Raw genomic sequence first — 26307 nt, 5'->3', positions numbered from 1 at the left:
TCGTTATGCCACGGAGATCACCTTCAGATGTGTCGGACATTCCTCAGCATGTCCAAATGGAAGCGAACTTCCCTCGTAAGGGAAGAATGTCGCTGTTTCGCCAGCCTGGGTCGTAATTGCCGGATAACGGAGTGCAGCCAGAAGATGGTGTGTGGTATAGACGGCTGCTCTGGAGTACACTCGAGGCTTCTACACTTCACGGGAGTTACTGACGAGCAGTACCAAGGCTGCAGGCAGAGGGAATGCCAGTTTTTCCCTCTCCATTGGCACAATCATGAAAGAAAGAAGTAGTGTAAACACCGAAGAGGTCAGTGTAAAAGTGATTAGCGTAGGAGAAAGAAAGAGCCGATCCATCACAATCCCAAAGGTCATTGTTGTTTCACCAGGAAGAACCGGAACTCTCAGACAATAAGAAGCTTGCCGAACAGCGATTGGCGGGTCTGAGAAATGCCTCCTAAAGAACCCAAGGCTCTCAGAGGTGTCAAGAAGAGATGAGACGTCTAGTCGACGAGGGACATGCTGAGCGAGTCCCACATGAAAAACTCAGTGTTACACCCGGGAAGACCTGGTATCTCCCACACCACCCTGTGTTGAATCCCAACAAGCTAGAAAAGGTGAAAATAGTTTTGATTGTGCGGCCAAATGTGAGTCGATGTCATTGAACAGCCAGGTGATGCAAGGGCCAGACCTTAACAGCAAATTTGATTGGAGTCCTCATCAGATTCAGACAAGGAAAGGTGGCACTCATGGCTGATATCGAGGCAATGTTCCATTAAGTGCGAGTAGTACCGAACATCGAGACGCCTTACAATTTTTATGTTGGACGGACGACCAGCTGCCAGGGGCCCCGCCACTTACCAAATGACAGTACTTGTACATCTCTTTGAAGGTATGTGTAGCCCTTCATGCGCCAGGTATGCATTACAACGAACATTCCAAGATTGCAGGGAAAGTCTCCATGACGACATCAAAAAAGCGAATTGTAACTTCTACATTGATGATCTGCTTCTCTCAGTAGATTCGCCGAGGAAGGCAACGATAATTACCCATTGACTGAGACAGCTGAGAAAGAAGGGCGGATTCGGACTTACGAAGGGGGTCTGTAATCACAAGGAAGTCCTCAAGGCAATTCCACAGACAGAGAAAGCCGTGGGAGTAAAGGAAGTCATTTGAAAGACGACAGGCTCCCCACTGAACGAGCACTGGGAATCTTGTGGGACCTGGAAAAAGTCGAACTAGAGGTCCGGGTCCAGATTCCTAAGAAACCAGAGACGAAATGAAGCCTTCTGAGTATGGTCAGCCCCATATATGACCCACTGGGACTCATCGCTCCGAGCGTCACAAGAACCAAAATTATATATACAGTCATGCATCGGTTAACGTCTGACCGAACAACGTCCAATCGCATATACGTCCGTGGCCCCCCCCTCCTCCCCCAAAAAAAAAACTTCCGTGACGCCTGCTGGACCACCCACGACCCCCTGACAGAGACACGATGATCCTCCCCATACTGGTCAGATAATTATGTGTTAAAGGAATATGCTTCCTTCCTTAGCTTTTTTTAAGCATTTGCCTCCAGGTGTAATGTTAACCTACATCTATTGAGGATAAAATCTTTCACCTACAAATTGACAATAACACATTTGCTGTAATCAGACATATCTAGTTGCCTCAACAATTGCAAACCCAGTTGCAATTGGGGTTGCAATTTCAAATTCTGTGTCATTACTAAGAAATAGCGAAGTCTCTGATGCACTCGTAAGATTAAGAGAGAAAACGGTGGACTCAGGCATCCTGGTGTGAGAGAAAACGGACTCGTATGATGGGGGACCAAATAAAAAAAGCATAGCTACATGTACTGTATTGACTAAATTCACTAGATAACGTACGCCTGGCCATTTAGGTTCGCTAGGTCTCATTATTTGAATGGTTTTTTTTTTTTCAATTAAATTTTAATTGTTTATTCCTTGATAGAGGAAGCGGGATCCTAGTGCTGTCACTTAGTACCCCTGTACTATAACACCAGAAGCAACTGGCCAGCGTCACAAGTATATACAATACAGTACAGTCGTCCCTTGGTTATCGCGCCTAATTGGGACCCCGCTGATAACGAAAGTACAGAACCTATGGAATTGATTCTAATTGGTTCCGGGCACCCAAGACCCAACCCCAAGTTTCCCATTTTACCACCATTTATACCCACAAAATATATATATGATGTTATGGTAAATATCATACACACACATAGGCGTGGCTAGGTTTATTACAAAGTGATGAAAAGGGTACGCTTAATACTGTAGTTCACAATACAGTATTGTACAGTAACAATGGACCTAAGTGCAAACCTGTATTGTACATGTACTAAATGATTACGGTACTAAAATTGTTATGTCTATTGCAAATATAGCTTGTTTATACAGGTATTCATATAAATTACTATCTTACAAGAATCCCTCCAATGTGAGTTATATTCACCCAGGTTGTTTGGGTGGCAAATTATGAGAAGAGCTTAGTCACTCTTAAGTAATGATAAATAAACACGCAGGCAGGCCTTCAGCGCCAACTGTCAAATCTTATCTCAAATAAATAAACAAACAAACGCCAGACATTCTGTCACCTCACCTCCCGCCCTCCTTGTGTTCCCAGACAAAAGATTGGTGATTTCTTTATGTTTATTTATATATAATATCTCAGACTAAAGTTAGGATAATATAATTTGCATTGCTGAAATCCTTGCAAGACAGAGATTAATTTGAATATAAGCGTCATATATTTGCTCAAACTTATCACCTCAACCCCCCACCACGCCCCCCCCAACTCTCTGGGTGGCGGAGCCGTCAGTCCCCCAGCCAGGCTTTCAGGCTTACAGTTTTTATCTTATATAATATCTCAGACTAAAGTTAGGAAATTATAATTTGCATTGCTGGAATCCTTGCAAGGCAGCCAATAATTTGAATATAAACGTCATATATTTTGCTCAAGAGATAAAAATTGTTGTACATTAGTGTACAGTACTGTAGTACATTTTATAAAAAAGTTTTTCAACTGTATTTTTGGGTAGATTTACATAGATTTCTTCATTTATTTTCATCCATTTACATGCACACACCATACTAAATGAAACGTAATAGAAATAAAAGACCTTAGTGCAAAGCTGGAGTGCACATGTACTAATTTGATTACAGTACTAAAATTGTTTTGTCTAGTGCAAATTATAGCATGTATATATTCAAATTAATCAGTATGTTACAAGAATCCCAATAATGTTAATTATATTCACCCAGGTCATTTCACTGGCTTTTTATAAGAGAAGCTTAGTCACTTAAGAACTGATAAATATACACGCGTTAGACCTGGGCCTGTGCCAACTGTCAAACGTACTACCTCCCCTCCCCCCACGCCCCCTCGCTCGCTCCCACCCTCTCTCTCCCCCATCTGCCCGGCGTTGCTGGAATCCTTGTAAAACAGTGAATAATTTTAATATAAACGTCATGTATTTTGCACAAGAGATAAAAATTAATCACCTGTCACATTACAGTAGTGATTTAAGAGTAAAAGTGTATATATACGTATATAGTATTCCACATACACGTAAGTATAAATACAAAGTTTATGTGATGATCGGACAACATCCATTTTGGTTAATGTCACGTTTCCAAGAACGTATCTAGGGCATTAACCGGCGCATGGCTGTATTCCAAGATGAGTGTAGACGAGGTATTGGGTTGAATAACGAATCTCCTTAGTGTGGGACAAGGCCAAGCTAGCCCCTCTGAAACAGCAGACCATACCTCGACTCGAGCTATATGCGGCAGTACTGGCTGCCAAGGCAGACAAACGACTACGACGAGAACTTGAATTACAAATAGACAGATCAGTGTTCTGGACAGACAGGACGGCAGTCCTTCAGTACATACGAAACACCGAAAGACGCTTCCAGTCCTTCGTGATCAATCGAGTGGCAACGATACACGAGGACTCCAAGGTAGAACAATGGCGTCACGTGACGTCGGCACTGAACCCGGCCGACGATGCTTGTCGTGGATTACATAGAGCAGAGCTCAATGAGGAGGGCAGGTGGATTCGGGGACCTGCTTTCCTCTTGTTAGAAGAAGACAGTTGGCCAAAGAGTCCATTGAGGATTCCGGACCTCAGAGACGGAGACCCAGAGGTGAAGAAGGAAACCACGGTGCTGACGACGAACGTTGACCAGGGGGAGGGTATCCTCGATAAGCTATGGGCCAGGTACTCATCGAGGCATCGACTTCTGAAGAGCGTAGTGTGGATTAGAAGGTTTATGGAATGGCGGTTTGGAAAAAGAACAAACATCATCGAGAAAATCGGCTCCAGGTCAGCAAATTGGAAGAGGCGAAATTAGCCGTCTTAAGATTGATGCAAAGGAAAGGATTCCCTCGAGAACTATGTATGTTACAACAGGGACAACCCGTGAGAGACAGCGACATAAGGCGGCTGGAACCGCATCTAGACACGGACGGTCTGATCAGAGTAGGTGGCCGACTGAAACTTGCCGCTCTCCAGCCAGACCAGGAGAATCCCATACTATTGCCAAGAGACAACAGGATCACGGGGCTCATCGGGAGAGAGGTACACTTAACTAGAGCTGGACACTCAGGACGAGAACACACTCTTGCTATAATACGTGAGACGTACTGGATACCTAAGTGCCGCAAATTACTCGACCGCGACAAAGGTTCTTCAAAACCCGCTGTAATCTCCAAGCTGGGGATATCGTGATCATCTCTGGACAACCCCTCCCCAGGAGTCAGTGGATGCTAGGGAGAGTACTGGAGGCTCTACCGAGCAAAGATGGCCTGGTGCGAAGTGTTAAAGTGAAGACAAAGGACTCAGTGTTAATACGCCCGTGACGAGACTCTGCCTGTTGGAAGGGGTCGGAGAGTGAATCTAATAATATGCCATGATTTCGTGCGAAGCCCGACAGGGGTAGTGTTACCGCCACCGTAAGATAAACTAGGAGAGAGAGGGAGGGAGAGAGGGTGAGAAGAGAGGCATAGTGTTGACAACGTGTTTTTTGACGTGTTTAATATGAAACAGATGGCCCTCGCCTCGGGCAGCCTCGGGCTGCGATTGCTGTCACAGTAGTCTACCGATTCTTGCAGGAGAAACAACACGCTGGTCTAACCCAAGACCCTAGAAACGTGAGTGTGATCGTGAACTAGTAAAGCCTCTGGATAAGTTTCAATTCTGTCATATTGGTGAGAGAAGTGTGAAAGCCAGGGGTTGGTGTGAGCTGTCCAGAGTGATAACTGTAGCAGTGGTAGAATTTAGAGCTAAAATTTACAGATAAAGAAAATAAATTTGTTAACACTGGTGAGAAGTGTAGGAATTGTTGACTTGTTGAGATGAAAGGTGGGTGGAAATGACTAGGTTGAGAGCAGACAATTGTACAGGAATGCAGCATTTCAGATGACTTGGGACCATTTCATATTTCTATATATATTTACATTACAGCACAAAGCTCAGGTAAAATCTATGTTACAGAGGCATTAACATTGCAACTATAACTTGTTTACTTACATGAAAAACTGAGTCACCTGCCATACTTACTGAGTTATATAGTTCTTCTAGTCTCTGAATGGTTAGGAACTTATTCATTGTGACGCCCTGTTCAAGAAGGAGCTTAACAAACTCTATTCGATCATTCACTAAAGCATCCATCATTGCTTGTTCCAGGGCCCCTGAGAACAATTCGAGTTAGGGGGGTAATCTGTTAAAATGATGCACTATACTACAGGCCACTTATCACACGTGAAGGCCCCATCTTCCAGTGCATATGTTGGGCTCAAAGACTGAATTCACTCACTAGTTATGTTGCCAGAATGCAACCTAACCTAACCTAACCTAACCTAACCTAACCTAACCTTGATCACATTCTGGCATCATGGGCAAAACTTGGCACCCACAAAACAATACTATAATTATTTTGTGTTCTGGAATGTTGAGACTGTCCATAACACGTTGTAGATATTTTGGGGGAGACCACAACACCAATTTTGCATTCTGATAATAATATTTGTGTCCAGAATGCATTGTGGTCATTTTTGTTCAATCCAGAATGCGATGTCTAGCTTTATACCTAGGTACGTAGATGCCTAGCATTAACTCGCCAGGCCAACACACAGGCAATTAAGACATGTAATAATTACTTAAATACGTAATATTAGGAGGACACGTCGCTACCTGGCATTTAATTGCAATTCTCAAAAACCCCTCCCGCACCCTCCATCACACGCATTGCTACCGTCATCTCTTGCCCTAGAGCGAGCAGTAAACAAATGTTAACTCTCGAGGGATGGAGATGGGTGGGATGTTGACATCGCATTCTGGACTATGTATATCACTAAAACTGTTTTTTAGAAAAAAAAAAAACGACTTTTTGTACTTTCCAGAAAGTGACGTCTAGCTTTGATTACCCGAGCAGGAGGTGGAGAGGAGGTGACATTGTGTATAAGGCTCCGCTAGCTTAGGTCCAGATTATAATTATAAACTTTTTGGAATATTTTCCAATATTAGGAACATTTACCGGAAGGTAAAGAGTTAATTTACATATCCCAATTAGGATACCCGCTTTACTCTGATGAGGAAGCAGAAGGTCCTGGTTGTGGAGATTAACTAGGTGGGGGAGGGGACCCCAGTACCACCACATGTGAAGTATCTTCCAGAGATAGATGAAGATAGCTGATTTGAAAGGTTTTTGAAGATTTCCAAAAGCCCACTTCATTAAACTGACTGAAGCTCATATGCCGCAGAAAGGCCACAGACCCTGCATATTTCCTGGTGTCATGTGCCAAAAATTTCTTGCCAGGGTCTGCTTGATTCACTAACTGAGATAAATATTTTGTCATTTGACTAGGAGACAATTTCTTACCATCCTGTGATGAGAAGTCATTGGGGCCTCGATTAGGGAATCTGGTTAACCATCTAGAAGATTCCTAACTGGGCACAATATATGAGGAACCCTTGTCTCATCCATTAGCCGTTTTATCCTGAAAGGTTGAGCTTGAAAATCCTCCCTTTCATTATTTCTTAGGATCTCCGTAGGAAAAAGGGTGACATCTTCCTCAGAAAATACCAATAATGATGGATTATTGGAAATTGAAATAAGTTCACTGATTCTCATACCTGTTGATATTGCTAGAAGGAAAGCTGCCTTCTGGAGGAATCTGTCCTGGTTCAGATTTATATTGTAATTAGGCCCCATAAGAAATTTATTAACTTTTTCTAGAGACCAAGGTGGGATATAGGCCGAGGGGGTCTCTGAATGAAAAAAGACTATCTGAGCATTTGATAAATTCTTGGGTTCAAAGTAATATTAAAACCCCACGCCAAGGGTCAACCAATGCTGATTTATAAGATGCAATTTTTGATCCTTGAAGACCTTTAACTCTGAACAGAAAATCTAAAAATTCTAAAACCACTGTTTCCGACAATGTGATTGGAGTCGTAACCTGATAAATTGTTGAAAAAGTTTCCAAGCTTTCTCATATTGCATAGAAGTTTGGAGCCTATGACCTGCTGTCAATTGGTTAACTACCCGTATATTGGAAATTACCCAACATTCTATTTAAACATCTTTTGAGAAACTCCAAGCGTGAAGTGCCAAGGATATCTCGAACTAAGGGTGCAGTACCTGGTCTAGACATCCTTGTTGCAAATGTAGTGGAACCGGATTTTTTTCACTCGGCGAATGAATTCAGTCTTTGAGCCCAACATAGGTACTGTATTACAAAAGTTCAAACTAAATATAAAACTGGCTATGAGTCAAAGAATCTGGTTAAAAAGAAAAATATATATATAATTATTTCCATTTGAGTGACACCAAATGTATCTGAACTTCTAAAGTGCCTTAGATGCTTCAACTTTCATTCACTTTGTGCATTAATGTGACTCATCAGGAAAAGTCCCCTCTATATTCACTTTTCCTTCTCATACAAAATTGTTTTCCAATTACACACTGTCTCCTGTCCATCCCCTGGTATACTCCCTTGACATACAGTACTCCTAGAACTTAATAAAGGTTATCACATTTTATTTTTCTAGTTTCTTAATTCTCACCTGTCCTGTACTATGGAAAGTTATAAATTCAGATTCACACAAGAGAGCTGGAACACACACTCCATGATGAACATTTCACTCTTAACTTCCTCCCATTTCCTAAGGCTTGCAGAGCCTTTCCTGCTCATTTCACTGTTAATCTTGAGTTAATGTCCAAAAAGACAGAATTTGCCTGGTTGCATAACTCATTTACTCATGTTGCCCAATAATAATAATAATAATAATAATAATAATAATAATAATAATAATAATAATAATAATAATAATAATAATAATAATAATAATAATAATAATAATAATAATAAAAAGTTTTGTGCAATTACCCATTCCTCATCCAACTGCATCATATAACACATCTTTCCCCTCCCATGCACTCTATACTGAACAATGATTTTCCTCTTATTACAGTGTTAAAACCTTCCAATCATTATCTTCTAGCTATAATCATTCAGTACTTCCTTAATTTAATTCTTATATCTATCATTATAATTTAAAAGTACAGTATATGCTATCAAGTATTTAACTTCATGCATATCATTCTGCAACAATATACAGGCATTATTAACTCCAAAATAAATAATTCAGATTCATTTTACTTGACACAACACCCTTAACAATGACATAATCTCATATCTCAAATATAAAAATCATTTGAGATACGAGATTATGTCACTGTTAATGGTCTTGTGTCAAGTAAAATGAATCTGAATTGTTTATTTTGGAGACAAAGAAATAGCTCTTAGTTGCAGGATACTGTACTCGACAGCATAAAACTCAGTAAAAAGTTACCTTGTGACCATTCTACTTCTTCATTAAAGACGTGGGTTCTAGCAATATCCACTCTATTCCAAGTCAGAGCTAGAGAGAGCTGCTCAGGTGGGTTGAGTCTCTGAGCATGCAGTAGTGCAGACAATATGCTCTGATCTAACTCAGAACCCTCCTTCAGCCGGAAGATGGTAATCTGGCACAATAAACAAAGAACACAAACTGAGAATCAATAGCTCACATACTGTACAACAACAACAAAATATTTATATAACCATGTCTGTAATTTTTGTACTAGACAGATTGGCTTGGGTCACAGAAGAGCACAATATTGGGTATGTTAAGGGATTGTCCAATTTTCTAATGATGGTTCATGTCTATGTCTATACTTATATATATCATAAAAAAGCATAAAAAATCTGAAGAGACTTACAAGATCTCTCTTGCGCACACACTGCAAAACTTCAGCAAAGAGTTTTTCTGCCTGCACTGGTCTGAGTTCAAACACCCGCTCAAGTGCTAGGATAATGGTGTCACGGTTTGCCTCAATCATGTTCAACCCTGAACACGCATATCTACAAAAAAATATATATATATGTTTGCATTTTGGAACTTGTAACTGCTGGTAAATATCTTACAAAAAGGGAAGCAGCCATTAAGTCTCTTTATGTAAAAACTGATGGATCAGGATAAAACACACACATAATTTAGGTTAACATACAAACACTCTTGCTACCAGAGAAACTTACTTATGGACAAATGCCAGGATATCAGCTGCACGTCCCGTTCCATCACAAACAATAACAGGGACTGGAGGGGAGTCAGTGACATACTCTAGTACTTGTCTAATAGTCTGAGGTCCTCCTTCTATTACTACACACACAACTGGGGTTGCCAATCCACCACCTGAAATTGGGACAACCCATTGTATATTCACTTGGATATAATTAATATGTAATCATACAGAAAACAAATTTCATTGAGGCAACAGCCTTAGTATTGATGCCTATGAAAAAAAAATGGCATCCACTTCCTGTATATAGTTTAGCCCGTGAGCATCTGGATGCCAACAGGCTGTTGCATCCAGAAGTATTGTACAGTGGTCCCTCTGTTAACAAACACAATTCGTTCCAGAGGGTCGTTCATTAACCGAATCCATTGTTTCAATGGGATATTGGGTAATTGGTTCCAGCTCACCGAAAAGTACATACAAAGTAAAAAAAAAAAAAAAATGCAGTAAAGTATACTTACTTTGAGGTGTGTATGTAGAAGGTTCCTGGTTGATGATGATGATGGGAATTAGAAGTGGGGGAGGAGGAGAAGGGAGAAGAGAAGGAAGTGGGGATGGAGGAGAAATCACCTTTCAGGGGACCCATGCTTGATGCTGTCATTTCACCAATAAAATTTTAAGTTCACTAGGTGTAATTCAAGATTTTTTTTTTTTAAATCAACACTGCACTGCGCTATATATTATCCATATGTTAACTAAATTTTAGAATGACCAATAATTTCAATGTAAAAATGCAAAAATATTCAAGACACCAACAAAATAGATGTTCACTTCAGTCAACAAAGTCAAACTGACGCCTTGTGGCTGAGTCAAGCGTCTGATGGGTGCACAAAAAAATAGTTCCCTGTACTGCATATATTATCAATATGTTAAATAAATGTTAAAATGACTAATAATTTTAATATAAAAAATGCAAAAATATTAAAGAGCACAACTTTCTTGATATTTACTCCACTGGAAACGAATGTAAACATAGAACAGATTACTGAATTGGCAGACTAGCCCATCAGCTGATGCTCACAACAAAACGTGTTTGTTGTAAGGATTTCGTTAATCGAAGTTTTGTTCGTCAACCGATTTGAAGATCCTTATGGGAGGTAATTCGTTAACCAAAATTTTGTTAATCGAACTGTTCGTTCATTCGAGGAAGACGCTGAGGTCCGCGGCAGGAAGGCAATTAAGGAGCGTTTCACCGTCTTGTTCACCACTAATGCTACGGGATCATGCAGGATGAAACCGACAGTTAACCATCGAGCAAAGAAGCAGAGCCTACTAACGACAAAATATGACGAGGCTTAATGTGAACTGGCTTACAAGCAAGAAGGCCTGGATTTCGGGGAAGCTGTCACTGGATTGGTTTAACAACTTCTTCGTTCCCGAGGTCCAGGCCTTTTGTGAGGCACAAAACATCCACTTCAACATTCTCTTGTTGCTAGATAACGCTCCCGGCCATTCTCCTCTACTACGATCAGCACATCCAAACATACGAGTGGAATTTCTACCCCCTAATACAACATCTCTCCTCCAGCCGATGGACATGGAAATAATCTCGTGTGTTGAGGCTGCTTACTCTCGTAAACAATTCAGGAGGATGCGCTTTGCAACCGAGGATGAAAATGCTGTGCAGATGCTGGTCGACAGTGAGGAAGAGGAGGACCAAGAGGAGGAGGAGGGAGGGGGGGACGTAGAAACAGAGGCGGAGCAGCAAGTCAAGTAGTATTGGCGGGCATTTAACGTCAAGGAAACGATCGACTTAATGGTTGAGTGTTGGGATGAAGTGACGCCAGCGACCGTAAACCACGTCCGGAGAAATGTGTTAGAGGGTTTGCCCGAGGACCAACGACAGGAAGTGCCAGGGGAACCGCAGTCTGTCCAGGCAGAGGTTGAGTTGGCGGCAGAGGAGGCAAGGCGTGTGGCAGGACGTGGGTTCGACGAGACGACAGAGAACGACATACGGTCTATGTTGGAACCTGTTATGCCTACAGCTAAGGATATTATGGAGGAAGACAGGCAGGCGGAAGAAGACAGGCAGGCAGAGGAAGAAACGACAGAACAGAGAAGACAGCCCAGAAGCACAACCCACTGCACAGCCCATGTCAAAAGTCAGGAAGATCATTGAGGTGAGTGAACTGTTGAAACACCTCATCGAACAGCACCCTCTCCCAGCCGGCGACAGTGAAAGTGTGTCCGGTATCATAGGCAGAGCACTCCAGCCTTATGTTGACCAGCTAAACCAACGCCACAACGCAATACAACAGAGACAAATTACGGACTTTTTTCATCAACAACAAGCTGACTTTGAGGGTTTTCAAGAGGATGAAGAGTTACTCGAAGAGTTAGTGCCGGGTGGGGACTTTTAACTCTCTACCCTCTAGCCTCGGAATCCCTTCCCTCAAGACCAGCTCAAGTCTGTAAGTACAGTAACGTACCCAGTAACAAATGTATTCTTCCTTATTGTTCCCTTTTCATCACTTTGTAATAAACCTAGCCATGCCTGTGTGTTTCTGATACTTACCATAACATTGTCTATATCTTTAGTGGGTCTAAATGGTCATAAAATGGGAAAATTGGGGTTGGGTCTTGGGTGCCTGGAACCAATTAGAATAAATCCCATAGGTTCTGTACTTTCGTTAACGCGTTTTTCGTTATCACACACTCGGCACGGTCCCAATTAGGCGTGATAACCAAGGGATTACTGTACTGTGCTTTTAGTTAAATCAGTTCATAGTGTCATCAGTGACTGCAGAAGAGCTTGTAGATAACTTAAAAAAATATACAAATTGGCAAGCAAGCTGATAAGGCACCACTGCCAGCAGAAACCAAGTCATGTTATAGGTGCCACAGAGACTTCAAATTTTAATTTGTTTGTGTGCTTTCTCATGGACTGAAACTGTGCCTATAATACACCATTCACAGGGAGATGCAGTGTACACAGTGAAAGTACAGAGAGATATAGTCGCTGATGAGAACTGGAAAAGAAAGTATAAGGAAATAATAGCTAAAAAAAAAAAAAAAAAAAAAAATCAACAAGCTTGGCTATCCTAAAAGACATTCTATTACCGCCCCAAAGAAAGTTTTATTTATTTTTATCTGTGTTTCTAAAGGACTGAGTGGGTGTATAAAATTCGTTATTCATAGCAAAATGCAGTGTACAGTGAGTTCTGCTATAACGTGTGTTTTGACAACGTGAATTGGCTCTAACGCGATTTATGAATAGAGGAACGATATTTGTATAACGCGAACGCTTGTTAGCTGTAACGCGATTTTTGCTTACTATTTCTCCAATTATGTGATATTAACTGTGAATATGGTAAAGAAGAATATCTCCAAGAAGCGTTCTAGTGATCGCATTCCCGGTGATGATCGTAAAAGAAAGGCTATAACCCTTGAAGAGAAGCTCGATGTTATCAACCTCAAAATCACCCTTCTCCCCCATCAAGTTATATTCATATTTTTTCAAGGTAAAGTGTTACATTTACTGTATGATTTCATTATTAGATATGAATGTAACATTTATTTAGACTGTGCTAACCTTCGTGTTAGGCTAACTACTAAATTTGTTTCGATTTCGAGTAGTAATCTGCACCTAACCCTATTTTCTCCATAAGCCCTGTTATTTCTATTACGCGAATTTCTATAACACGATATTTTACAAGAACACAACTATCGCGTTATAGCAGAACTGACTGTACATAGAGATAGCACATAGATACCGACAAATGCCGAAGTGAACTGAAAAAAGAGAAGAAAAACAGAAGACAACTGTAAAGGCAACAGGATGCACAGAGCAGGTAAAAACACCAACAGGAGGCAGCTAGGTTATATTTGTTTATTTTTTTCTCTTCTTCCTTTTTAAATAACATTGAATTGCCTTAAGGGTACAATCACCTCCATATCTCACTTTACTTAGACTTCAATTAGTAGATGTGATTATTAAGGAAGACATCCCACTGAGGTGTATATCACTACATCCTTGACCACCGAAGGGTCAAGACGTACCTGGCGCTCCTCTCGGAGCAGCCAGGTCAACTGTTAAGTTGGCCCATACCAACCCCCTCCCCTGAACCCTCCTCCCCACCGGAATATCAACAAGTTCTCGCCAGAAGTTACAATTTCATTTAGGAAAGGAACGGAACCAGTGTTAAACAGAGGTGAAAAGTGGTGAACAGTGCTTAAGTCAGTGAGAACAACTCAACAGTAACAGTCGTACCCAAGTTAACCTTCACACAGTGAGGTCCCAGGTACCCAGTGATAACGACCCGTGAGACCCAACAACAACCAGCGATGTGTTAATCCGTCTACGATAGGAAGGCCTAAGACCAAACCTCACTCATATAACACCATCTGTGAGGGAATTACTACACCACGTGGTCCCTCATAACACCATCTGTGAGGGAATTACTACATCACGTGAGGCCCCTCATCACACCATCTGTGAGGGAATTACTACACCACGTGAGGTCCCTCATAACACAATCTGTGAGGGAGTTACTACACCACGTGAGGTCCCTCATAACACAATCTGTGAGGGAATTACTACACCACGTGGTCCCTCATAACACCATCTGTGAGGGAATTACTACACCACGTGAGGTCCCTCATAACACCATCTGAGGGAATTACTACACCACGTCAGGCCCCTCATAACACCATCTGTGAGGGAATTACTACACCACGTGATGCCCCTCATAACACCATCTGTGAGGGAGTTACTACACCACGTGAGGCCCTCATAACACAATCTGTGAGGGAATTACTACACCACGGTCCCTCATAACACCATCTGTGAGGGAATTACTACACCACGTGAGGTCCCTCATAACACCATCTGAGGAATTACTACACCACGTGATGCCCCTCATAACACCATCTGTGAGGGAGTTACTACACCACGTGAGGCCCCTCATAACACCATCTGTGAGGCCCCTCATAACACCATCTGTGAGGTAATTACTACACCACGTGAGGTCCCTCATAACACCATCTGTGAGGGAATTACTACACCACGTGAGGCCCCTCATAACACCATCTGCGAGGGAATTACTACACCACGCCAGGTCCCTCATAACACCATCTGAGGGAACTACTACACCACGTGAGTTCCTCCTAACACCATCTGGGAGGGAGTTACTACACTACGAGTTTGCTGTTCAACACCTACATTAATCTGTATGTTCACTGTATGTTCCTTCACCTTTCTCTAATGAAGGCTTTTGTTAAACCACCAATGTATGAAATAAGTCATTTATGTCCAATGTATATTTTCAGCCTTCGGGCTGCAGAATTTTTTCAATAAACCGTTAATTATTATTATTATTATTATTATTATTATTATTATTATTATTATTATTATTATTATTATTATTATTATTATTATCTGTTGGTCAGATGAAATAAATTGTGCTAGCCCATGGATGACACTAGCCCTAAAGGCCTATACCCAGGGAGCGAATTTTAAAGGGACCTTGACGCTAAGGCCCTTCTACCAGGACACAGATTAAAAGCAATTATCACAGTAATAATAAGGATCAATATTATTATTATTATTATTAAACCGACAATTAGAAGTGTTTCTAAAGGACTGAGTGGGCATATGATGTGTCATTCATAGCAAGATACAGTGTACATAAGGATAGCACATAGATACCAACAACTCTTCAAGGAGAACTGGGAAAGAAAAAGGGGGGAGGGGAATCAGAAGATAACTCAAACTGTCTTGGAGGGCAACACTGGATGCCCCCCCTCCTGCAGGGCTTGAAGCAAATGAGGGAGGAGTCAAGGAGGAATGGGGACGGGTGTACATGGGTTAAATTCAGGGGGAGGGTGGTGGAAGCAAGGGTGTCGACACAGAGGCAGGGGACAGCAGTGCACCCTCCACCCGTTCTATCCCCCGCCTGGGAGGTGGCACCAGCTCTGCCTACCAGCCAGGAAGAGAGCGCCGTGTAAACACTAATATTTCTAACCACACCCTGCAAAATACAGTGGACTTAGCAAATGCTGCAGCTTCTGAGAATAGAGGAGGGCCGGAGTTACTACTAAGAGCAGAGACGTTACTGAGAACTAATTCTGACTTGAATGTCATGTACACTAATACTGACACGTTCCTTGATAAGAGAGAGGAGTTTGAAACACTACTGAAGGTACACCAACAAGATATTGTAGGAGTTGTATAACTGTTGTACAAGAACAGGAGAATCGACCCAGAGGAATGTGAGTTCAGTATTGCTGGATATGACTCATTTATGAATATTTCTCAAGAAACTTGCAAGAAGGGTGTGGTTATCTATGCTAGGCAAGACCTAAGAGCCAGCCAGGCGAGGGTACAGGGAGAGGATGTTTTTGAAGAGTCCAAGTGGTGTAAAATTAAATTAAAGGGAGGGGACTTACATATTGTTGGGTGTATCTACAGATCCCCAAACTGTGGCCCACCAAATCAACGGAACTTAAGAGAGCCTTAATAGACAATGTAGCGATGCTCAACCCTACCCACCTCCTTATCATGGGGGACTTTAACTATGGCGACATCGACTGGAGAAACGAGTTCACCCCAAATGACTTGAATAACCGTGCTACTCTTTTTGTAGAAACTCTCAGAGATAATTTTCTGTTCCAACATGATATAGACCCGACACATTACAGAGGGGAGCAAACACCCAAGCCACTAGACCTCGTCATAACAAACAAGGAGGGTATGGTGGCCAAACTGGAACACCTTGCCCCGGCTGGTACCAGTCACCATATACGTAGTGTTGTTAGTCAGATTTAACTGTTACCTAGTTCAAGATAAGGCCAGGCCAAGGTGCAAATATTACAAGGGAAATTATGACAGGATGAGGAAGGAGATGAGGGCTATCCACTGGCCTGACTCACTAAGGCAAAAGAACGCAGACACTACGCTGAATATCATAACTAGTAAAGTAGCCCATTTGATCGATAAATATATACCCAAGACCAAACCCTGTGCCTCTAGGAATATGGGGGGATCCCTACACATGAACCATGCGGCGGTCGACAAAGTTAAGAAGAAAACCCAGAAATAAAGACGTGGGTTGGGTCAAACGATGAGCAGGACAGGAGGATGTATGCAAGAGCCAGAAACCAAGCAAAGGCAGAGTGTAGAAGGGCTGAAAGGGAGTTCCAGAGGCTGGTTGCAAGTGAGGTCAAGTCAAACCCAAAGGCATTTTACCGCTATGCAAAGTCGAAATAAAAATCGTGAGTAGGAGTATCAGACCTAAGGCTTAAGATGGTAGTTATGCAGATTCTGACCAGGAGAAAGGTGAGGCATTAAACAGCTTCTTTTCTTCTGTGTTCACAAGAGAGAACGCGATTAACCTTCTTGCTTTTGAGGACAGATGGTTTGACACAGCACTGACCCACATTATGTTCACAGAAGAGGGTATTAGAAATAAAAAGTCAAAGTTAAAGGTCCATAAGAGTCCCGGCCCTGACATGGTGCATCCTAGTGCTAAGAGAGTTGAGCAACGAGCTTGCCGAGCCCCTGAAGACCCTGTTCTGTAAATGCCTGGATGAACAAAAGGTCCCCATTGATTGGAAAATGGCTTATGTGAGTCCTATCTTTAAGAAGGGTGATCGTCACTTCATGAATAACTTTAGACCGGTGAGCCTGACCAGTATAATATGTAAAGTACTTGAGGGTATTATCAGAGATGCCACGATGGAACATCTACTAGGAAACAACCTTGTAATGGATTGCCAACACGGTTTTATGCCGGGGCGCTCCTGCTTAACACAATTGCTCAAGGTATTCGATATTTTTACCCACATTCTGGAACGGGGTGGTAATATCGACAATGTATACCTAGATTTTGCCAAGGCTTTCGACAGTGTACCCCACAAAAGGCTGAAAATCAAACTGGAAAGGTACGGAATTGGGGGAAGTGTCCGAGAGTGGACAGAAGACTTTCTGCATGACCGCAAGCAGTGTGTGGTGATTAATGGCACGAAATCATCATCTGTACCTGTCACAAGCGGGGTACCGCAGGGAAGTGTATTGGGCCTGCTGTTGTTGGTTTGCTTTATAAATGACATACTTGGCATTGTACACTCCTCCATACAAATGTTTGCCAATGATGCCAAGTAATTTCGGGAAATCAAGAACCATACGGACTGTGAAGAGCTGCAGAAGGATCTCTGTGAGCTCAAAGAATGGTCGAGGAAATGGCTGCTAAGATTCAATGTCATGAAGTGTAAGAGGATGCACCTGTGGCGTACCAAAGGTAAGGAGGCGTATCATACGCCCCAACGGGATGAAGAAACTGCACTATTTGAGACTGAATGTGAGAAAGACCTAGGTGTGTATGTTGACAATGAGCTGAAGTTCTCGGACCATTGCGAGAAGAAGGTAAATCGGGCAAATAAATTATTAGGTCTTATAAGAAGGTCGTTCAGATATCTAGACGGTCCGTCCCTCGTAACGATTTTCAAGAGTGAAGTGCTTCCCCATCTGGAGTGCTTTCACCCCGTCTGGTCCCAGAGTGTCCTTACTTGGAGCTGGAGGATGCTTGCCCCACAAGGGGTCACAGCTCAAGATTGAAGAAGCCGCAGGTCCAGAGAACCGTGAGGGCAAATTTTTCGGAGTGAGAGTTGTGAACTCTTGGAACAATCTACCAGAAAGTGTTGTGATGGCACCGACTGTAAGCTCTTTCAAGACCAGACTTGACCAACACTAGAGCAGGTAAGGTACATTCAGGAGCCGGTGCATGCCCAGTACTTACCAACAGTGCGTAACAGAGACGTGAGTGATTGCCCAAGCGGCTAACGAGCCGATCAGTGGTGAAGAGGATAAAAGTAAAAAAAGTTATTATTCATCTTGTGTACAGTGTATCTTATCTATTTTTATGCTTGCAGGAATTGTATTGTTGTGTTTGATATGAGGCCTACTGGCCTCCGTAACACATTTGCTTTGATGTGTTTATACCATATTCGTGTAAACGTTTATAAAATCCAGTTGCATTGCACGAATATACTGTAACTGCATTGTTAAACAATTTATCAACAAATATTACAAGTAACTGCCTTAGTAGTTAAAACTTAAAGATATTTTAATATTTTGAAAGGTGTCAGTAAGTGAAGAGGTTCCCATAATATGACTAGAGTAAACAGTGACCTTAGGCTGAGTTCAGTAACAGTAACCCCTCTGGAAAAATGCTACAGCTAGGTAAACCTTGTTTGTTAGTGCTGGATTTTAAATTGTAACCCAGTACTGAGTAACTAGGGCCTAATGGTGAAAACACCGACATTAGCCTAAGCTCAATAACAGTTGCCCTTAAAAAAAAAAATACATAGTAGGAAAACTTAAAAAGTAAATGTTGGCAAGTTAAGCCAACACTGAGGACGTAGCTTTCAAATCACAGTTTAGACTAGGTAAACAGGTTCAGTTGTAATAATTGAGGTCATCTTATACGGCAGGTAGACTCGCAATACAGTGACCCCTCGTTTAACGAACACCTCGGTTAACGTAATTTCGATTAACGAACTGCCTTCCATAAGGATCTTCAATTCGGTAAACGAAAAAAAATTCGGTTAACGAAGTTCTTACGAACCGACCTCAACATGTTTTCGCTTGCACTGACCGGGCAACCAGCTTTAGTAACAGTCCGCCAATACATTAATCGGTTCTAGGGCTTAAATTCCTTACTATTTTAGTAAATATCAAGAAGTTTATACTATTCAATAATTTTAAAAGTTTAATATTCAATTTTTTAGTCATTTTAACAATTATTGAACATAATTGAAGGTAAAGTGACTAGTTTAATGTGCGGCATCCAGCCTCTTAACACAGCAAACAGGAGTTAGTCTCTCTCTGTTTTCACTGGAGGTAACATCTTGCTTGAGACTCTCTTCAACTAAACGCTTTTTTTCTGTGTTTCCAAGCAAATTATTGGTCATTTTGAAATATATTTTACATATTGACAATATATAATGCAGTGCAGTGTTGATTTAAAGAAAATAATCTTGAATTACACCAGAGAGCTAAAATTTTATGGGTGAAATGGCGCCATGGGGCGACTTCTCTTCCACCCCAATGCCTTCTCTTCTTCCTTCTCCTCCACCCCCATTCTAAATCCCATCATCATCCAGGAGCCTTCTACATACACACCTCAAAGTAAGTGAACTTTTCTACCATTTTTGTTGAATTTGGGAAATTTTCGGTGAGCTGGAACCAATTACCCAAAAACCCATTGAAACAATGGTTTCGGTTAACGAACTTTTCGGTTAACGAACGACCTTCTGGAATGGATTGAGTTCGTTAACGGAGGGGTCACTGTATATGGTATTTTAGGGAAAAAATTAACCCATCACCAAATAAACTTAAATATTATGAGAATTATGGTGAAATTGCAAAATGTCATTTTAAGATGTTTGCAATACAGGAGGGGGAATTTTCTGCCTTATCCAGCCTCTCTTCCCTGTTCTCCAACACAAATTAACTTCCCATTCCTCATTTTTCTTCTTTTTTATAGTTTTATGTATTTTCTTTATTTCTAAGTCACATTAGAACATTACAGTACAGTATTATGTTTCATTATTTGAGATACTTAAGGAGGCATTTGGTACAGGGTTTGGCATACACTAGCTCAGTACCTCAACATTTGTGAGGGATAGGTTCCTAGGAAATCCCCAAATGTAGAATTTCGCGAATAACATTCTTTTATACCCAATCTTTAATATCATAGTGTACCATACATTAGGGATCCCCCAAAAATTTAATTAGAAGAATACTTTATTTAAACCCTCTAAATACTACACTTGTATGTTGTTACTTTATACAGTTGTATTATGTGTCAATCAAAAATAAATTAAATGAGAAGCAAGTAAATGTGGTGTCATGTTAGGGAAGTCAACTGGATTGCAACTGTGGCGACGCATTGTCTACTGCCTGCCCCACATGGCCTGTACCGCCTGACACGCAATGCTGTGAATGAAATATGCGTACATACTGAATATTAGGTTTCCTGTAACAAACTTATCACTGGGAAGAATATATACAGTAAATTATGTCAGTCATAAGCATGATATCAACATTATGGGAGCAAAATAATTATCAGTGTTACTTATGTATATAAATTGTACTTTTCTTACCTCATAATGAGCTGCTGTAGAGGCCTAAGTAATGTTACTGAAGATATTAATGCTCTTGCTTTAAAACCTCTGGGCTGGGATCATCCAGAATGTCCAATGAAGGGCTGGCAGGTGTGGAAGCTGTATTGGTGGAGTGAAAGGGAGAGGCAAGCCGTGACAGAGACAGGAGTGGAGGTAGGGTTCGGATCTCAGCATTAAGAACATTGTTATTGGTAACTGGTTGGCTTTCTTTTATAGTTCTTTATAAATTTCTTGATAAGGTTGTAAAACATTCTCAATATTCCACTTCATTTTGATGCTTAATTCCATTGATGGGTCATAGTTGTAAATCATATCTGCAAAATTTTTGGCACTCCTGACTCATGTCCTCAATCCATACACTTAACGCCTTCTACATACCTTTATCATGTATCTGATGTGTAACTTTAGCACTATATGGTGCACTACGAGCAACACTACCTCTAATTTCCTTGCTTTTCATTTTTATGGAACCAACAGTTGATGCACTCAAGCCACTATCAAGTTTATCTAACACTTCAATTTTCTGTGACAGGGTCATGACTTTCTTCACTATCTTTGCACCAGATGCACTACTACCAATTAATGGCTTTTTGGGAGCAATGACAATTATAATTATTGAGAAAATTGCTCTCAAACGAGACTGCTGGGAGATGCAGGAGAACTCTCAGATGAGACTGAGGGACGATGCAGAAGAACTCTCAGATGAGGGATGATGCAGGAAAACTCTCAGATGAGACTGGCGGGAGAGAAGCGCCGCGCAGGATGCAGCATGATGCCGTGACATTACATCATGGAGAACGCCCGCGCGTTTTAAAATAAGCACCTTAACTTTTTATGAGGTTGTTTCGCGGATAATCGAATTCATGAGTTGAACTCGCATATGTTGAGGTACTGGTGTATAGGAAATTTGTTCGGGATAAAGAGGTACCACTGGAATCTAAGAAGCAGTTTGGTATTTAGAGAATTTCAGTAAAGAGGTAATACCATTTTAAGAAAATTTCATGAATTAAAAATTATTCCTGCATCATTTTCTTTCATATGCAAACTTTGGGTACCAACTAAAAATCATATCAAGACAAAAAAAGGCTGAGTTTAAAAAATAAAGAAGCATTTAGAAGTTTTTGGATTACAGTAATATGCTCAGCTGAAACTTACGGGTTTTAATATGTTGCTTTGAAATGTAATTCTCTAATTTGCGACGAAGGATCAACTCAGGCCCATACTTGCCCACTGTTCCATTGTCAACTAGTAGGAAGAATGTGTGATGACTATTCAGAGCAACAAATCTGAAATATCAAAATTTTTATCTCAATACAGGATATAGCCATTGCAACAATTTAAATAAGGTTTGCATAGAGGAAGGCTGAGGTGGTTTGGGCATGTGAACAGGAAGCAGGAACCAATTATGGTCAAGAGATAAAAGAATCTAAATGTGGAGGGGAGGAGAGCCAGAGGTAGGCCAAGAATGACATGGGGAGATGTTGTAAGTAATAATGTCAGTGCAAGCCGTGTATTCCAATGAGTCTCGGGTACTAGTGTTGGTCATGGATTTTCAACATAAAACACCCACTATTGACTACTACATTAACATCATTATATTATTCTAGTCAAGATGGAGGAAGATGATTCACTATAATTACAACAAAGGCCATAAATAATAACTGGCAAACCTCACAGATACTAGGAAGGCAGACCTGCTAACATAATGCAGGAATTACCAGTAGTGACTGGAAATATTCATCCAGTGTGACACATTGTATCAATGAGAAAAGGAGACAATACTTTTCTGGGAGAGTGTACATGTCTGCACACATACACTTACAGTAGACTCCCAATATAACAGACATTCTGACCCATTCACACTAGATTCATATATTACCGACTCAGGTCCATTAAAGTAAAAAATAATGGACCGTTCGTATCCAAATTATCACAAATAATTACAGAAATACCCAAATTAGTCAGACCCTGCATAATGCTGATTTGTTATAGAGGTCTTTGGTCCCTTCCTGAGTTATGTTTTTACTACAACAAAAAATAATAATAAAATAAAATCTCTACGACACAAAACAGAACATTTTGGAATTGCTGAGAGCAGCCACACTTGTTTACAGTCTCTCAGCCAATATAAGCAACAAATCCATGAATGCTTATAGCCAATCAGCGCTCTCCTCCTCGTATAAAAAAAAAATCCCAAAATTTTCAACTTGCCAGTTGACGATGGCAAGTGTTGGTGGTGACTAACACTTGCCATCACCACTAACATTCACCAACACCACAAACATTCACCTACACTCACCATCACCAACATTCACCATCACCAACCACTCACCATTACCAATAACATTCACCAACACCACAAACATTCACCTACACTCACCATCACCAACATTCACCATCACCAACACTCACCAATAACATTCACCAACACCAACTGGTGTTTACAGGATGAGAACGCGGTTAAACTGGGGTAACAGAGTGGCGACCTACAGGCTGGCAAAATAAACAAAGGCGCTCTCCCTGCTCTAGACGTTATTAAAATGTACAGTACTTGTTCGTGGTGGTGATAGTGGTGAGTTTTAGTGGTGATGGCTAATGTTGATGGTCATGGTGAGTGTTGGTGGCAATGGTGAGTGTTGGTGGCGATGGGGAGTGTTGGTGGTGGTAGTGAGTGTTGGTGGTGGTAGGGAGTATTGGTGCTGGTGGTGAGTGTTGGTGGTGGTGGTGATAATGGTGAGTTTTAGTGGTGATGGTTAATGTTGATGGTCATGGTGAGTGTTGGTGGCGATGGTGAGTGTTGGTGGTGGTAGTGAGTGTTGGTGGTGGTAGGGAGTGTTGGTGCTGGTGGTGGTAGTGAGTGTTGCTGCTGGTGGTGATAGTGGTGAGTTTTAGTGGTGATGGTTAATGTTGATGGTCATGGTGAGTGTTGGTGGCGATGGGGAGTGTTGGTGGTGGTAGAGGTGTTGGTGCTGGTGGTGGTGAGTGAGTGTTGCTGCTGGTGGTGATAGTGGTGAGGTTTTAGTGGTGATGGTTATGTTGGTGGTCATGGTGAGGTGTTGGTGGTGATGTGTTGGTGGTGGTGGTGGAGTGTTGGTGTGGTGGTGGTGGTGGTGAGGTGGTGTTGGTGGTGGTGGTGGTGGTGAGTGTTGGTGGTGGTGGTGGGGTGTTGGTGGTGGTGGTGGTGGTGGTGGCAGTGGGTGTTGGTGCTGGTGGTGGTGGTGGTGTTGGGGTGGTGGTGAGTGAGGTGTTGGTGGTGGTGGTGGGGTGTTGGTGGTGGTGGTGGTGCTGGTGTGGTGGCGGGTGTTGGTGCTGGTGGTGGCAGTGGGTGTTGGTGCTGGTGGTGGTGGTGGTGTTGGTGGTGGTGGTGGTGTTGGTGGTGGTGGTGGGTGCTGGTGGTGGTGGCGGGGTGTTGGTGATGGTGGTGGTGGTGAGTGTTGGTGGTGGTAGGTGGTGTTGGTGGTGGTGAGTGGAGTGCTGGTGAGGTGGTGGCAGGTGTTGGTGGCAGTGGTGTGGTGAGGTGTTGGTGGTGGTGGTGGTGGTGGAGTGTTGGTGGGTGGTGGTGGTGGGGTGTTGGTGGTGGTGGTGGTGTTGGTGGTGGTGGTGGTGTTGGGTGGTGGTGGTGAGTGTTGTGCTGGTGGTGGTGGTGGAGTGTTGGTGCTGGTGGTGGTGAGTGAGGTGTTGGTGCTGGTGGTGGTGGTGGAGTGTTGGTGGCTGGTGGTGGTGAGTGTTGGTGCTGGTGGTGGTGAGTGGTGTTGGTGGTGGTGAGTGGTGTTGGTGGTGGTGAGTGAATGCTGGTGGTGGTGGCAGTGTTGGTGCTGGGGTGGTGGCAGTGTTGATGCTGGTGGTGGTGATGAGTGTTGGTGCTGGTGGTGGTGAGTGGTGTTGGTGGTGGTGAGTGGAGGTGTTGGTGGCTGGTGGGTGGTGAGTGGAGTGTTGGTGCTGGTGGTGGTGGTGGTGTTGGTGGTGGTGGTGGAGTGTTGGTGAGGTGGTGGTGGTGCTGGTGGTGGTGGTGAGGTGTTGGTGTGGTGGTGGTGGGTGTTGGTGGTGGTGGTGGTGCTGGTGTGGTGGTGGCAGGTGTGGTGGTGCTGGTGGTGGCGGTGGGGTGTTGGTGCTGGTGGTGGTGTGGTGTTGGTGCTGGTGGTGGTGGTGGTGTTGGTGCTGGTGGTGAGTGTTGGTGGTGGTGGTGAGTGTTGGTGCTGGTGGTGGTAATGGTGTTGGTGCTGGTGGTGGTGGTGAGTGTTGGTGGTGGTGGTGAGTGAGGTGTTGGTGCTGGTGGTGGTGTGAGTAGTGTTGGTGCTGGTGGTGGTAGTGAGTGTTGGTGCTGGTAGTGAGTGTTGGTGCTGGTAGTGAGGTGTGTTGGTGCTGGTGGTGGTAGTGGTGTTGGTGGTGGTGGTGGTGGTAGTGAGTGTTGGTGGTGGTAGTAGTGTTGGTTGCTAGTGAGTGTTGGTGCTGGTAGTGAGGTGTTGGTGCTGGTAGTAGTGTTGGTTGCTGAGTAGTGAGTGTTGGTGCTGGTAGTGAGGTGTTGAGGTGGTGGTGAGTGAGTGTTGGTGCTGTTGAGTGTTGGTGGTGGTAGTGAGTGTTGGTGCTGGTGGTGGTGGTGGGTGCTGGTGGTGGTAAGTGAGTGTTGGTGCTGGTAGTGGAGTGTTGGTGCTGGTGAGTGAGTGTTGGTGCTGGTAGTGAGTGTTGGTGCTGGTAGTGAGTGTTGGTGCGAGTGGTGCTGGTGGTGAGTGTTGGTGCTGGTGGTGAGTGTTGGTAGTGAGTGTTGGTGCTGGTAGTGAGTGTTGGTGCTGGTGGTGGTAGTGAGTGTTGGTGCTGGTGGTGGTGTTGGTGTAGTGGTGGTGGTGGTGTTGGTGGTGGTAGTGAGTGTTGGGTGGTGGTAGTGAGTGTTGTTGGGTGGGTGGTAGTGAGGTGTTGGTGCTGGTGGTGGTGTTGAGGGTGCTGGTGGTGGTGGTGCTGGTGAGTGGTGTTGGAGTGCTGGTGAGTGAGTGTGGTGCTGGGTGGGTGGTAGTGAGTGTTGGTGCTGGTGGTGGTGAGTAGGTGTTGGTGCTGGTGGTGATGAGTGGGTGTGGTGCTGGTGGTGGTAGTGAGTGTTGGTGCTGGTGGTGAGTGGTGGTGCTGGTGGTGAAGGTGTTGGTGCTGGGAGTGAGTGTTGGTGGGTGGGAGTGAGTGTTGGTGCTGGTGGCGTGGTGTTGGTGGTGGTAGTGAGTGTTGAGGTGAGTGTTGGTGGTGGTAGTGAGTGTTGGTGCTGGTAGTGAGTGTTGGTGAGTGTTGGTGGTGGTGGTGGAGGTGAGTGTTGGTGGCGGTGGTGGTGAAGTAGGTGCTGGTGGTGAGTGAAGGTGTTGGTGTGGTGGTGGTGTTGAGTGAGGTGTTGTGGTGCTGGTGTGGTGAGTGAGGTGGTGTGGGGTGGGGTGAGGTAGTGGGTGTTGGTGGGGTGGTGGTGGTGTTGGTGCTGGTGGTGGTGAGTGGGTGTTGGTGCTGGTGGGGTAGTGAGTGTTGGTGGTGGTAGGTGGTAGTGGTGGTGGTGGTGGTGGTGG

General features: G+C 43.1%; 1 protein-coding gene across 1 annotated transcript in view; it reads right to left on the bottom strand.

Annotated features, from left to right (window-relative positions):
* LOC121863605 (transient receptor potential cation channel trpm-like) overlaps nt 1-26307 on the bottom strand; it is a gene marked incomplete at its 3' end in the record, with an annotated part of 120429 nt that overhangs the window by 31131 nt on the left and 62991 nt on the right. Inside the window, 5 exon segments of the mRNA XM_042362333.1 lie at nt 5587-5717; nt 8884-9055; nt 9293-9434; nt 9609-9765; nt 21929-22059. Of these exon segments, the coding sequence (XP_042218267.1) occupies nt 5587-5717; nt 8884-9055; nt 9293-9434; nt 9609-9765; nt 21929-22059 (733 nt within the window).

This window comes from Homarus americanus, unplaced genomic scaffold (genome assembly GCF_018991925.1).
Source record: "Homarus americanus isolate GMGI-L3 unplaced genomic scaffold, GMGI_Hamer_2.0 scaffold41366, whole genome shotgun sequence".
In the NCBI taxonomy this organism is placed as follows: Eukaryota; Metazoa; Arthropoda; class Malacostraca; order Decapoda; family Nephropidae; genus Homarus; species Homarus americanus.
Note: the sequence above shows the minus strand (reverse complement) of the source record. Positions and strands in the feature narration are given on the sequence as shown.